This window comes from Phodopus roborovskii, unplaced genomic scaffold (assembly GCF_943737965.1).
Source record: "Phodopus roborovskii unplaced genomic scaffold, PHOROB, whole genome shotgun sequence".
Classification (NCBI taxonomy): domain Eukaryota; kingdom Metazoa; phylum Chordata; class Mammalia; order Rodentia; family Cricetidae; genus Phodopus; species Phodopus roborovskii.
Genome location: NW_026126567.1, coordinates 15111531 through 15124941, shown reverse-complemented (window position 1 = coordinate 15124941; position 13411 = coordinate 15111531). Strand labels below are relative to the sequence as shown.

Genomic DNA, 13411 nt, shown 5'->3' with positions numbered 1-13411 from the left:
TTCACTGTTTTATTCAGTTAGTTCTTGCTCACACACAGATTTTTTTCTTTTGTATTTTTCTTCTACCTTTCATTTCCCTCTTTTTAAAAAATTATTTCTTGTATTTTTGAGTTTCTCATATAATTACATAATTTCCCTGCTCTTTCCGCTTTCCAGGCCTTTTCCCATACATCCCTCCTTGCCATCTTTCAAGTCCATGGCCTCTTTTTTTTCATTAGTTGCTGTTTCATACATACATGTACATGTGTATACATTGTACCTAAGACTCAGGGATCTTTGCAGGGGCTGGGATGGAGAGATCTGGAGAAGCAGGGTGTGAGGGAGTTAGGTGTGAGATTGTGTCTCCTGGTAATGTTAGAAGCTACATCCATAAACTCTCACTGACGTGACTGCCTACATGTGAGCTGAACAAGACAGACAATAACAGAGAAGCCAAAGTGGGCAGGGGAAGGGCTCTGAGTTGTCAGCCCTCAACAAAGAACTATAGACAACCAAGGATTGCTGAGTTTGGAGAAATAGTCTTCCCCAGGGACGAGCTCACCCATGTGTTTTCCAGTGTCAAATGGGCAATCTACCGCGCTCTCTTAGTAACCCCAGTTACTAAGCATCCAGCTCTTTCCAGGTCGCCCTGAAGGAAGAGCAGGACTCATACGTTGTTGAAGGCCTGGATCCTGGAACTGAGTATGAAGTCTCACTCTTAGCTGTGCTCGACGATGGAAGTGAGAGCGAGGTGGTGACTGCCGTCGGGACCACACGTAAGTCCTGGTTTGGCCACGGTGAGCTTGAGTGACCACCATCCACACAGACAGCCTGTGTTCCCCCGTTAGGCTTCAACTTTTCTTTGACCCTCCAGAATTTGTCTTATGCCGTAAAGTCAATGACATTAAATGTTGGAAGTGTCGTAATTCCTCAGACTGTCATCCCAGTGAAGGCACTGAGTGCTCCTGTCTTGTCCATTATTTTATTCTCCAGTTCCAAACATATCTTAATTGTACCAACAGCTATCACTGAATGGAAAGATAGATGAAAAGATGGGTATAACCATAAATGTTCCAATTGCAAAATAAGCCAGATATTATTGTAGCCAAGAGTTTCTGGAATTTTCCAAATTGGTCTTGGTTATAAGAATGTCTTGAAAAATTTACTCAGTGATTATTATTCCCTTCTTCATTTTCCTTTTTGAAATTATAAGTAATATACCCTTCTTTCTTAAAAAACGAGGTATAACTCATTAAATCTTCTTAAATGGCATTTAGAACATTTATTGGCAAGTGCAGGTGGGAGACCCTTATCTTATAACCTGGAAAGGGTATGGACCTGCACAGAGGGTCTGAATGAGCCCTGGTCATCCTGTCAGTATCCCCAGAGCTAGAATCAGCCTTCTGAATTGTATAGAAGTGAGACAAAGAGGCTGGACCCAGTACCCCTATGTCTTCAGTTGGTGGGGAAAGAGTGCCCATCAGAGAGGCTCTGCCTTCAGAGGAGCCAGTTCCCAAAGCTAGGATTTGATGGTGTGCTCCATGGATGTGTTGATCAGCGAGTGAATACAGCACACCCCACAGCCACTCCATTCCAGCATCCACTTACGGTAGACTCAGGACGCAGACGAGACGCTGCCTGCCTGAACACGGTGCCCTCTTGGGTGGTCTTTTTTAGGTAACCCTTTTTACAACCTGGTCTACAATTTAATTATCTTTAATTATCGTGGGTATGCCCCTGTTTAAAAACAGTTGTGAGGTTTCACAATTTTGTAGGTGTAATTCAAGCACTTACCTGGAATCCCTGATGGGACACTAATGCTTTCCATCATCCTTATCCACGGAAACAGCAGATAAAGTTCACCCTTTCCTCCTTGCAAGTGACAGTCAAGTTTATTATGGAAAGAAAGCGGGAAGTTAAGCAATCGTTTCTGCAAATGTGTAGAATATTGACTTTACATAATTTTAAGGAACGAATTTTCTTTCAGTTGATGACTTTTGGACAGAAACACCCACGACTGTAGAGCCTACCAGCCCCGTGACTTCAGGTGAGAACACACAGGGACTGGTTTATCCTCAACACGCTTGATGTAAACAGAAGTCATGTTTCCTAGTTTTATTTGGGTTTGGTTATTAATTAGAAAAGAGGTGTTCTTTTCCTTGTTTTCTTGCAAACAGTTCATATGTGTCAGCAACCTTTGGACTTTACATCTTCTCTCCCATGGAGCACCACAGTCTCCTAGTTCACCACCCTTCAAACACTCTACCCTTCTACTTTAGATTCCCAGTCACCTTTCCGAAGCTGTTAACACAGTGACACCCACAGGAGTCTTTGTCTCCTTCACTTCTGGTACTCTCTGAGGACAATTACCACACCACTGTCAGGGTCATTTCTGTTGGGACCTGACACTTGACTTCTGTAGTGTTAGTCCCCGACTGGTGGTTTCCTCTCTCATCTAAGCTTTTCTCTTTACTGTAGTACACCTCCCAACTCTCTGTCTGAGTGAAATACGTGAAACACACCTTTATCTCCACATCTAAAACAATTCAGTAGCTCTCCATTACCCTTTCGCCCACCCATTCACTTATTTATTCTTCAGCTAATTTTTATTTGGGCCTTAAGTTATCTTTATTGGAACATACAAGTTCTCTCTTGATAGTTCCTGTTTTCGTTCTTGATACCCACATTCAGGAACTGTGTCTTGAACTGAGAATTTGCCATAATTATATCAGTTAAGCCTCCTAGCTATACTCTGTGTCATTCCTACATTTTTTTCTCAATACTTAGTCATGTATGTGTCAAATACCTACATAATATGATATTGAAGACAGGTCCCAGGAGTGTTTTTATGACTAAATGAATGAAGAGAAAGGAAATGTACAGTGGAGATGGGCAGGAGGAAAGAAAGTCAGTGTAGAAGGTAGAATTAACAAAAAAAAAAAAAAAAAAAAAAAGAAAGAAAGAAAGAAAGAAAGCGGAACATGGGAGGGAAGAGAGGGAAGAGACACCTTGGCAGATGAAGATGAACGTTCTGGCGAACACAGGTAAAGACATTTGGGCAAATATCCCAGAAAAAATACCATGTGTGGGAAAAGATAACTTGTGTGGGCTGAAAAGATACAGGCAGCCTGAGGTGGTGATTGCTCTTGAGTGAGTAGGGTTAAAACAGGCAGGTGGACAGATGTGTGTTGGGTGCTGCATCACACAGGAGAGTGGTGAACTCTGGTACCCATGCTGATTTCCCTAAGAGATAACTAGTAAGAGGTGCTCAGGGCCATGCATCCTCTTGAGTCTAGTTCACTGGTTTTCCTTCAGTTCTCTGTCGTCCATGGGCATGGAGCTCCTGCTTCACGTAGGTGTCTCTCATAAGGCTGCATTGAATGATGCTGGGTGCCACGCCACAGATAGTATCTGTGTCTTGTTTTGAGTTGTGATGGGCTATACGTTCTTTAATATGTGGTTCTGTTTATTCCAGTTCTCCAGACAGGAATCAGAAACCTGGTTGTAGATGATGAAACGGCTACTAGCCTGCGGGTCACATGGGACATTTCTGACAGCAATGTGGAGCAGTTTAGGGTGACCTACCTGACAGCCCAAGGGGACCCCATGGAAGAAGTGGTAGGAGCGGTCTGTATAACAATGGCTGACCACTAGTCTCACAGCCTTTGTTGGTAGAGCTATCACGGCTATCTGTGGTGATGAGCACAAGCTTTCCTGCCCATTGCTTGCTGACTCCATGTCTGCAGAAACTGATGCTCTTTTGTTCAATCCAAGCTTCACTGTTGACTTCATCATGTCATTTGAACTCTAAAACCTGCCATACCCAGTTTGCTTCAAGCTAACCAAGCCTCTGCAGCTGTCCTCTAGTATTGCTTTTGCTGCCTTGTCCTAAATAGGATTATAATAGAGCTATTAGGGAAGGTGTGGTGGTATGGGCCTACAATTCTTAGGGAGCCTGATGCAGGAGGTTCAGTCCAACCCAGGAGTTGGAGTTGGAGACCAGCTGGCAGACCGTGTATATTTCAAAAGCAAACTACAGTGGATTGTTCCTCCCATCAGCCTGGTCCCATAGCCACGTCAGCCCCAAATAAATACACAGATGCTATATTAATTATGAAACTGTAGGTCAGTTGTTTCGGCTTCGTATTGGCTAGCTCTGTCTTAATTATTAACCCATAACTACGAATCTATGTATTTCTACATGGTCTTATCTTACTTGAGAATGCCTGACTTGCATCCTCTCTTCCCGGGCTCCCATGATGAGTCCTCTGCCTACACAGTCCAGAGTTCCCTTCCTCTGGTAGCACCACCTATCTTTCCTGCCTGGCCACTAGCCATGCAGTGTTTTATTCATTAACCAACGAGAGAGACATATGCACAGAAGACATCCCCATCAGCAAACTAAATCAAGACAAGACCAATGGCATTGCACACTTGTATTTGTATATATGTGTGTGTAAAAGTCCAAGTCAGGGGTTAAACTCTTTTTGCTCTTGTGAATTCACTATAAAGCGTTTAAGCAAGGCACACAGGAGCGGTCTAATCATTTACCAATGTCTCATTACCACCAACTCATTTTGAGTTTAGTTTTAGCCATTTTTCATTTATTCTTAAACTTGGGCATCTCTTCTCAAGGATTTGTGATGCATTTTCTTTAAGTTGTTCTGCATACATCTAGTACTCTGGTAATCATAGCCTCCCCAGATTTCCCTAGTTTATAGCATATTGTCACCTTAGGAATTATTTCTTATGCATGTATCCAAACAAAGGAGAGAGTTCCAGTTTTCAGCAGGAAATGTTTGACGTCTTACAGCATACGTTCTATTTATTGTTACAACATATAATTACTAAATGTTTTTCTTTTGCGGTGTCATTTTTAATATTCTAGGGAGGAAATCTTCAAAACTCATCATTACTCAAGAATAACATTACCCTTCCCCATCCCAGTATTTTTTTTAAAAAAGATAATGAAGACTTTGATGAAAAAAATCAATTGTCTGAGCCCAACATTATTTATTTCCAGGTGATGGAAGAAAGATTACAGGGCAGAGTAATGGCCTCCAGGGTCTTGTGCATGATAGATAACCTTCAGGTTCATGCCATTGATATAAGAGTGTTTCTGGAAAGTTATGGACACTTAATTCATATTGTACTATAATTTCACTCTGACAACAAATACATTCCAAAGGATTCATGATTGGCAAATTTAAAAAGTTATACTTAGGTGTATCAAATAAATATGATATCTGTACATTTTGTTTTCCCTATTATTATCCTGCTATGATAATTTTGTTCCTAAAAATAAGGACCCACAGAGACCTTTCAGCATGAGATGCTTTCCTTTTACTTTTCAAGGAGCACAGTTAGCTTCTTGGTGCTAACTCCTGCTGATTTGGAAAAAGGAACAATTTAATCTCACATGCACTTGTAAACCCTGAAAAGTGAAATAATAATAACATTTACTTTTGTTGGCTTCTAGACTGTGGACCCTTTGAGAATTTCTTTTGTTTTGCACTATTTATATTAGAAAAACTTGGACGCCTAAATGAAGGGAAACAAGATAAAGAATCTTAGTCTGTCCCAGCTAAACAAAGCGTTAAAGACAATGAAAAATATTGATAAGTTTACTGTGAAATGGACTGTTGGTTTTCTATCATGTAAAAGGAATCCTAGTGGGAGATTTCAAATTCCTAGCTCCTTTAGTAAATTCTAATTAAATTAGATTCCTGCATGTAACTTACAGATGCATTATGAATTAATAGACTGGCCCAAGGATTGAGGATTTATAGATGTGTCTTATCAAGTGCTACTGCTACATAAAATGATGTATTATTTTAATTTTCAGCTAATTAGATAAGTGTGTGTGTGACACACACACACACACACACACACACACACAGAGAGAGAGAGAGAGAGAGAGAGAGAGAGAGAGAGAGAGAGAGAGACCCACATACATTTCCTGTGGAATCCAGAGATTGGCTCTAGTACCTTCCTCCATCATTCACCTCATTTTTGAGACAGGGTCTCTCTCATTGAACCTGTTGCTTGACATTTTACTAGATTGGATGGCAAGCAAGCCTCCAGGATCTGCCAGTCTCCACTCCCCTAGTGCCGGGGTTGCAGACCTGTGCTGCCATGCCCTTGTTTGTATGGTTGTAGGGTTCTGAAGTCAGATCCTCATGCTTGGTTTGCATTTCCCCACTGAGACACCTACACATCCTGCATCATTAGTGAGATAGGAAGTAGGATGAATCTGAATTTAGGATGTGAGAGTAAGGTAGCATAGTGACAGGCAGGCCAATGGCAAAGCCCAAAGGTCATGAAATCATGTGGACCAATTGATATCTTAAAATAGCTTTAGTGTATTTGATGCACATCTCTAACAGCGGATGGGATTAGAGCAATGCCGCCAACATCACTCTGCATCGTCCTTCGTTACCGTACGAAGGACCGTGGTCTGAAGCAGAATTTTGTAAGTGGGAAACACACCAAAATGCAGGGACTCTAGTTTCTTCTGCAGGCCACAGCTTGTTGTATGTGATCCAGAGAGATCTGACAGAACCAGACAGAGAAAAGTTACACGACAGAAAAAAATTGCAGACATGAAGCTCCCAGTGGTGTTTGCATCCCTTTTAATCACGGACATCTTTCATAGATTTGTCTTCAAATAAAAGTCGCCATCTGCTATGACTGCAGCACTTTGTTTTCAAGTAGGAGAGTCTATTAATATGCACAATCTTACTCTCCTTCCCTTAAACAAGCAGAGAGCCAATAGAATGAAATTTGCATACCCTAGAGGAAATTTCCATTTTATTCTTGGGAGTGACTAGCAGGATTAAAAAAAAAAAAAAAAGTTTGTTCTTCATACTTGTAAGGCATAAACCCCAAAGGTCTAGCAAGGCCTAGATCATATCTCTGAAATTTCAATATGGCCTCTGTACTGGACCATGTGGGTCTGTTTCCACATGTGTAAAATGAGGGTGATATCTCTATTTTAAGAAGTCATGGCCACAATGAACTAACTTAATGGATTCGGATTCTTCTAGTAGTACCTGGCACAAACTATTTGGCACTTAATGAGGGCTGTTGTTGAAAACTACAGCAACTACTATCTGGCAAGCAGTGGGAATCCTCCAGAGTGGTCTCACTGCTTTACAATATTCCACAGGCTCAATTTGATCGGAACCAAGGCCATATGCTTCCCAGTGTGAGACCTGACCTTATTTAAAGACTGTCGATATGGGTGGTTTGCTAGGCTGCTTGGAATGAAAGCCTGGGCTCTACTCCAGCATTCTGTTGAAGAGAGACACTCCCACGGAAGCCACCCTGATGGGACAATACACGTGAGGGCATCCACAGCTATCCTTCAGCTCCTTCATGCCAGGTCGACTAACTCGTTCTAGATTAAAACGGAGCTGCTATTTTTATAGCTGCTTCTCAAGAGCCCACACAAAGCAACCTGTACATTCCAGTGTCCCTTTCTGTGATGAGCGGAACCACAGTCACCTAAGGCAGACTTCCTTTATCATGTACAAGACTGAGGCATGTTGGAGCTTAGCTGCATCACAGCAATAGCTGCTTCTGGGTTCACCGCAAGGTTTTCTAGGTCTTACTTTCCGATAGAGGGGTTCCTTCCTTCACTCAGAAGGAGACAGCATGGCCTAGCCTGCTGGCATCTCACCCAGCCGTGGAATGGAAAAGCTCTCTGGCTGTCCTGGTCTTGTGACTCTTTTAAGCTCTCTTGGGTCAGTTCCTACCTCCTCACATTTTTTCCCAGTGATTATTAAGTTCCCCACAGCCCAGAGAAAAGTGCCAGAATGTGGCTGATGGAGCACAAGCTCAGTATTTTGTAGTGTAGATGTGGTTCAGAGCAGTCTCTTAGAAATGCCAGAATTGTACTGTGTGCCACGTGGCACATTGCACACCAGCTGGTGAGGGTCCCACCTCCTTCTTGATTTTATTTTCCGGCATCTTTAGTGACAGAAAGGATAGTGGATCCAGATGTAGGAAGGACATCTCCTTCCATATGTAAGGAAGCTGTTGCAGTTTTCAGTGTTGCTGTTAAATATGTTTCAACTCAAAAAACTTGGCTCTCAGTGCTTGGTTCTGTTGCTCTTGGCTGCCATCCATCCCTTCTAATTGAAAGAATAAAATGTTGGGGTCAGGTTATCACTGAGGAAGGAAAGTAGAGGAGGCTGGATTCATACGAGGATGCTCAAGTCATTTCAGAGCAGATAAGCAACAGTCTGTATTGTAGAATGAACATTTTGACTGTAAGCACCTGTTGGCTACACAGATGATCATTCTGTCATCTCCACAAATTTTGAGAAGACATCGAGAGGAGATATTCTGGGGAGTTAATCCTCCTATATTAGAGATTATAGACTACCATTTTGTGAGGGGCATGACAGGAGGAAAAGCTTTTGCATGAATGCCTTTCCCTTTCTCCTCACTCTCAAAGCCTGCCTCGCTCTGATGCTTTCAGAATGTCTGTAGTGACACTTGGTTACTAGGTCAGTGAGAATAGGTCTTTCAAGGTCACATACTTTATTTTCTGCTCAGATCATGGTACCTGGAATACAGAACAATGTCCTCTTGAAGACTCTAATTCCAGACACTGAATACAAAGTCACGGTGACTCCCATCTACACCTCTGGAGAAGGTGCCAGCGTTTCTGCCCCGGGAAGAACTTGTAAGTGAATTTTTGCCCCCTTGGATACTAGCTTACCTACCACCTGTGATGGGTGAAGTATAGTGCAATGTTAGAGCAACAGATTAGGGACCAGAAATGTGTGAGAACCCCGACTCCACACCCATAAACGGTGCAGTCTGGGCAAGCTGTTTAGCATCACTGGGCTCCGGTTTTTTTCTGTGAAAGCTGAAACAGACACCTCATGGCTCATCCCCAGTCCTGATGATTCAGCAAGGTAGGGTCCTCAGGCCTGTGAACTTTCTCCACATTTCGTGAGACCATGACAATCTAAGTCTCTCTGTGGTGCCATCCTGTTCTTCTTCCTCCCCTACCCCATTTCTTTTTGTAAGCATAGTTTTATTTCTTAAATAACCATATGGCAAATTGCTTTCTTTTTATTACAGGTCTGTGATTTTTAACACACAGATGGGTTCATGTAACCATCACCACTACAGTAGAAAATAGAAAGCAATTATATCTCTTCCCAAGTTTCTTATGTTGATATTACCCTTTGTAGTACTGTCTTGCTCATATATCCGCCCCCTAGCAACCTCTGCTGTTTCAAATTAGCCAGCTTTTTGTTGTTGTAACACACTGAGACAGTCAGAGGGAAGGTTTCTTTCTTTCCACAGTTTCAAAGGTTTTCATTTTTTGGAGCCCATCTATACATCTCACATTTGTGTGACAACCTCCGACAACACCACGTGGTCCCAAGGAAGTATCATAAAACATTCAAGATGCCTCAACCATAGTTAAATGAGGAGTCAGCAAGCTAACTCTTATCTGTCTTTTTTTGCTATTATTAATGTCTATTCTTACATAAAGACCACCCCAGGCTTCACACGGTCACTACGCTTATTATAGTTTCTGACACTTTGGGTCAGGAAATCAGGGCTTGCTAGGAAATTCTTTTGTACCATATAAGTGATATAAATTATCATTACACACTGCTATTCACATTGTGGCTGGGTTGGCCTGCGAGGTTCAAGACAATTTTACTACATGCCTGACATTATTGGAGAGGACAGATACAAGGTCCAGCTGTCTCTATTGATTCATGTCAGAGCTCTCCATAGTTGTCACATGGTATCCCTGACCTGCAAGAGAAGATTTCAAGGGTGCCACTGCCACATAGTCCATGGCTCACATAGTAGTCAGAGAATCCATTCAGAGACTGATGACTCCCAGTTCTTAATGGAAAGAGCGTCTAAAAAAACCTGGCCATTTAATCCATCACCAGAGACAAATAGTTTACACGTGGACTGAGTACAGAGTAATGTCAATGATTGAGTTCTTCTCCTGTAAGTGGTTTTCACTGAAGTCAGTAAAAAGAAGGAAGCAGAAGTTCCTCAGACTCTCACCAGTTATTTTGTGTGAGCAGCACCCTCAGTGTGGACCAACACGTGCATTTTGATATATGTGGACTGCACTGGTGCAAAGATAGAGGTTTTTAATAAGCATCATCCAGTTTTGTTTTTCGGTTAAAATTATTTGAAAAGAGAACCATCATACTTTGAATGAACCGCTGGATCTCAGATAAAACTCATTTGTCAACGTGAGCTTTATTGCTTTTTCACCTGCACATCTGTAGGGGAAAAAAACGTAGATTTCATTGGCAACAAGAGAAGGTCACCAAGAAGGGGACTATACCGAACCTCTTACTTTCCCTCTTCTGTGTACACAGTGCCATCCTCCGGTCCACAGAACTTAAGGGTCTCAGAAGAATGGTACAACCGGTTGCGCATTACATGGGACCCACCATCTGCCCCTGTGAAGGGCTATAGGATTGTCTACAAACCTGTGAGCAGTAAGTTTCTCTCAGAACCACTGGTAGATATCTCAAGTATATTTAAAACTCTTTTTAAAATTGCATTTCAAAGAATTTAGTATAGGCATGCGTGTGTGTGTGTGTGTGTGTATGTGTGTGTGTGTGTGTGTGTGTGTGTGTAACTTTCCTTTGCCAGAGCATGCAAGTGGGGGTCAGAGGACAACTTGGAGGAGTTCCTTCCATCATGTGGATTCTGCTGTCAAACTCAAGTGGTCAGGCTTGACAGCAAATCACTGACACCATGTATCTTTTAAGATCATTTTGGGTACTGTGTCTCTCAGTATTTGATCTTATATATTAAATAACTAAAAATTGCTTCCTGTCTTTTTTTGAGGAGAAGGGTTTTATTTTTTTTTTAGTATGGTCTTTGTTAGTAGACATTATTAGATGGATGAAACGACGACCTCATGGAGAAAATTAGCAGGCATACTGGTGAACAGAATAGAATATCTACTTGGTGTGCATCTCCTTGACCTAATCTCAGCCTAGGCAGGGAACAAGTCTAAGGAAAGATGGGCTCCCCAGGAGTAGGAGGGATTATGGCTCCATGGATGTGTAAACGCTGGACATTTAAAAATCAGTAGTTTTAGAGACAGTTGATAATAGATTCCAGCCTCAGTCTCATTGTTTGCTTGCTGAGGCATCTTGGGCAATTGTCAAGAGTTGGTTGAATAGTTTTCCCTGCGAATGCATGTTTGTTGTAACTGTAGTGTATACTCTGTCTCATTTAGTTCCTGGTCAAACTCTGGAAACTTTCGTGAGTGCTGACATCAACACCATTGTTATCACAAATCTCCTCAGTGGAATGGACTACAACGTGAAGATATTTGCTTCCCAGGCCACAGGCTTCAGTGATGCTCTGAGTGGCCTCGTGAAAACACGTAAGCCTGATTGATGGACGGATGCTCGCTCCAGCCCCACCAGTGGCTTTATGCTTGCTCTTCCCTGTGACTCAACCGTTGGCTTTTCTCCCCCTCCTCATGATCCTTCCTGGATGGTATTTTGGGGAAAGAAAGGTGTGGTAGTTTCTCAGGACTGTCCAGACTCCTAGTTGGCAGGCAGATGCCAGCAGCTTCTTTTTCCAGTCGGCTTGATGGTTGCAAATAGGATTTCCCTCTGGAAAATCCACTGGCATTTTTCAAATTAGGTGAATTTTTCCAAGCGGCCTGTATTCTGATCTGGCCAATGCCAGTCAAAGCTGGGCCAAGGAGAAGTTTGCCTTTTCTCAAAGTATTGCCATTCACCTTCCATGCAAATGATTTTTCTTTCTCTCTCCCTCTCTTACACACACACACACACACACACACACACACACACACACACACACACACAGAGAGAGAGAGAGAGAGAGACAGAGAGAGAGAGAGAGAGAGAGAGAGAGAGAGAGAGAGAGAGAGACCACCATACCATGTATTGAAAGAATGTCACAGCACTCTAAGGACTTCTTATATTCTTTTGTGGATTTTCAAGTTGGGATTTCTCATTGGCATCAGAACTCCTAGACACACACAGAATTACATAGGGGACATGTTGTATTTTCTGAAATTTGTTATATACTTCCACACCATCTGTTCTATGCTTATTTTTAGATACAAGGACCTAAAATACAACCATGTACCTATGATAAATGCAAGATTGGCACTTTTTGTATATAGTGATTATACATCTTTGATCCCAGTACTTGGAAAGCAGAGGCAGGCCGATCTCTGGGAGTTCCAGGACAGCCACAGCTACATAATAGAGGGAGCTTGTCTCCAAAGAAAAGCAAAACAAAACAAAACACCCACAAACACACAAAGAATAAAAATGAATTCTCTGCATTTGAGTACTATGGGATGGCTTTAGCCTGTGGTTCTGTCTCTTCTGTGAATATTGGGGTGACATTGTTTGGGGTACTATATATGATCACTCAGTATGTTCCTTTGCTTTGCTGTGACAGCAACCCATAATCCCCTCATCACACCAGAGCCCCCTTATCACACCAGAGACCCCCTCATCACACCAGAGACCCCTCATCACACCAGAGACCCCCCATAACACCAGAGACCCCCATCACACCAGAGCCCCCTCATCACACCAGAGCCCCCTCATCACACCAGAGCCCCCTTATCACACCAGAGCCCCTCCCCCATCACAGCAGAGCTCTCCTCCCCCCACAGTGCACATCATACCTTCTCCCTACCCTGTCTTCTGTTTACCCCTCTGGTTCGCCTTTATGTCTCTGCCACTTGTGTCTCCAGAATAATTTTTTTATATACTTATTTTCCTCTCTGTTTCTTTTTCTTTTCCTTTTGTTCTCTATTGGTATGTTGAACATTCCAAACATATTTTTGAAGACAGAGAATATTAAATTATTTTATACTCCTATCCATTAAGTAAAAATTAAAACAGTTTTGGCTTGTTCTTTCCCCCAGGCAATACAACCTCATGCAATGACAGATAATTGAATATTTTAGCACAGTTGTTGTAATAATTAATGTAATGTTTGGGGAAGGAGTACTTCAGTTGACTTTAGGAAGTGAGACTTCTCTCCGCTCCAACAGATAGGAGTAAAATAAATATGTAAATTGTGCTTAGGTAAGATTATTTCACTATCTTGAAAACAATAATTATGAAGTAATTTTTTATGAGTTAGCCAAGGGACAGGGTGACATAAGAGAAAAATTGTGTGGAAGGAAGAGATCATTTGGAAAAACAAATGTGAATTCTTTGCTTTTGAGTCTAAATGATAAACACCAAATGCTTACTTTTATATTATCCTGAATAAATCTTTCCACGGCTTCCCAAAATTATCTTCCATGTAGATCAGCATTCTACGATGAAAAGAAATTCAAGGGTGTTAAATACTTTCTCTTACACGTGCAAACTATACACTTGAAAGTTTCAAAAAGAAGTTCATTTTTATGCAGTTG

At 41.9% G+C, this 13411-nt stretch overlaps 1 protein-coding gene across 1 annotated transcript in view; it reads left to right on the top strand.

The window, feature by feature from the left end:
- Window positions 1-13411, top strand: part of Col14a1 (collagen type XIV alpha 1 chain) — a 163305-nt gene that overhangs the window by 59932 nt on the left and 89962 nt on the right. The window contains exons 16-21 of the mRNA XM_051202657.1: window positions 623-755; window positions 1967-2026; window positions 3455-3597; window positions 8542-8671; window positions 10356-10478; window positions 11231-11380. Of these exons, the coding sequence (XP_051058614.1) occupies window positions 623-755; window positions 1967-2026; window positions 3455-3597; window positions 8542-8671; window positions 10356-10478; window positions 11231-11380 (739 nt within the window). The remainder of the gene's footprint in view (window positions 1-622; window positions 756-1966; window positions 2027-3454; window positions 3598-8541; window positions 8672-10355; window positions 10479-11230; window positions 11381-13411) is intronic.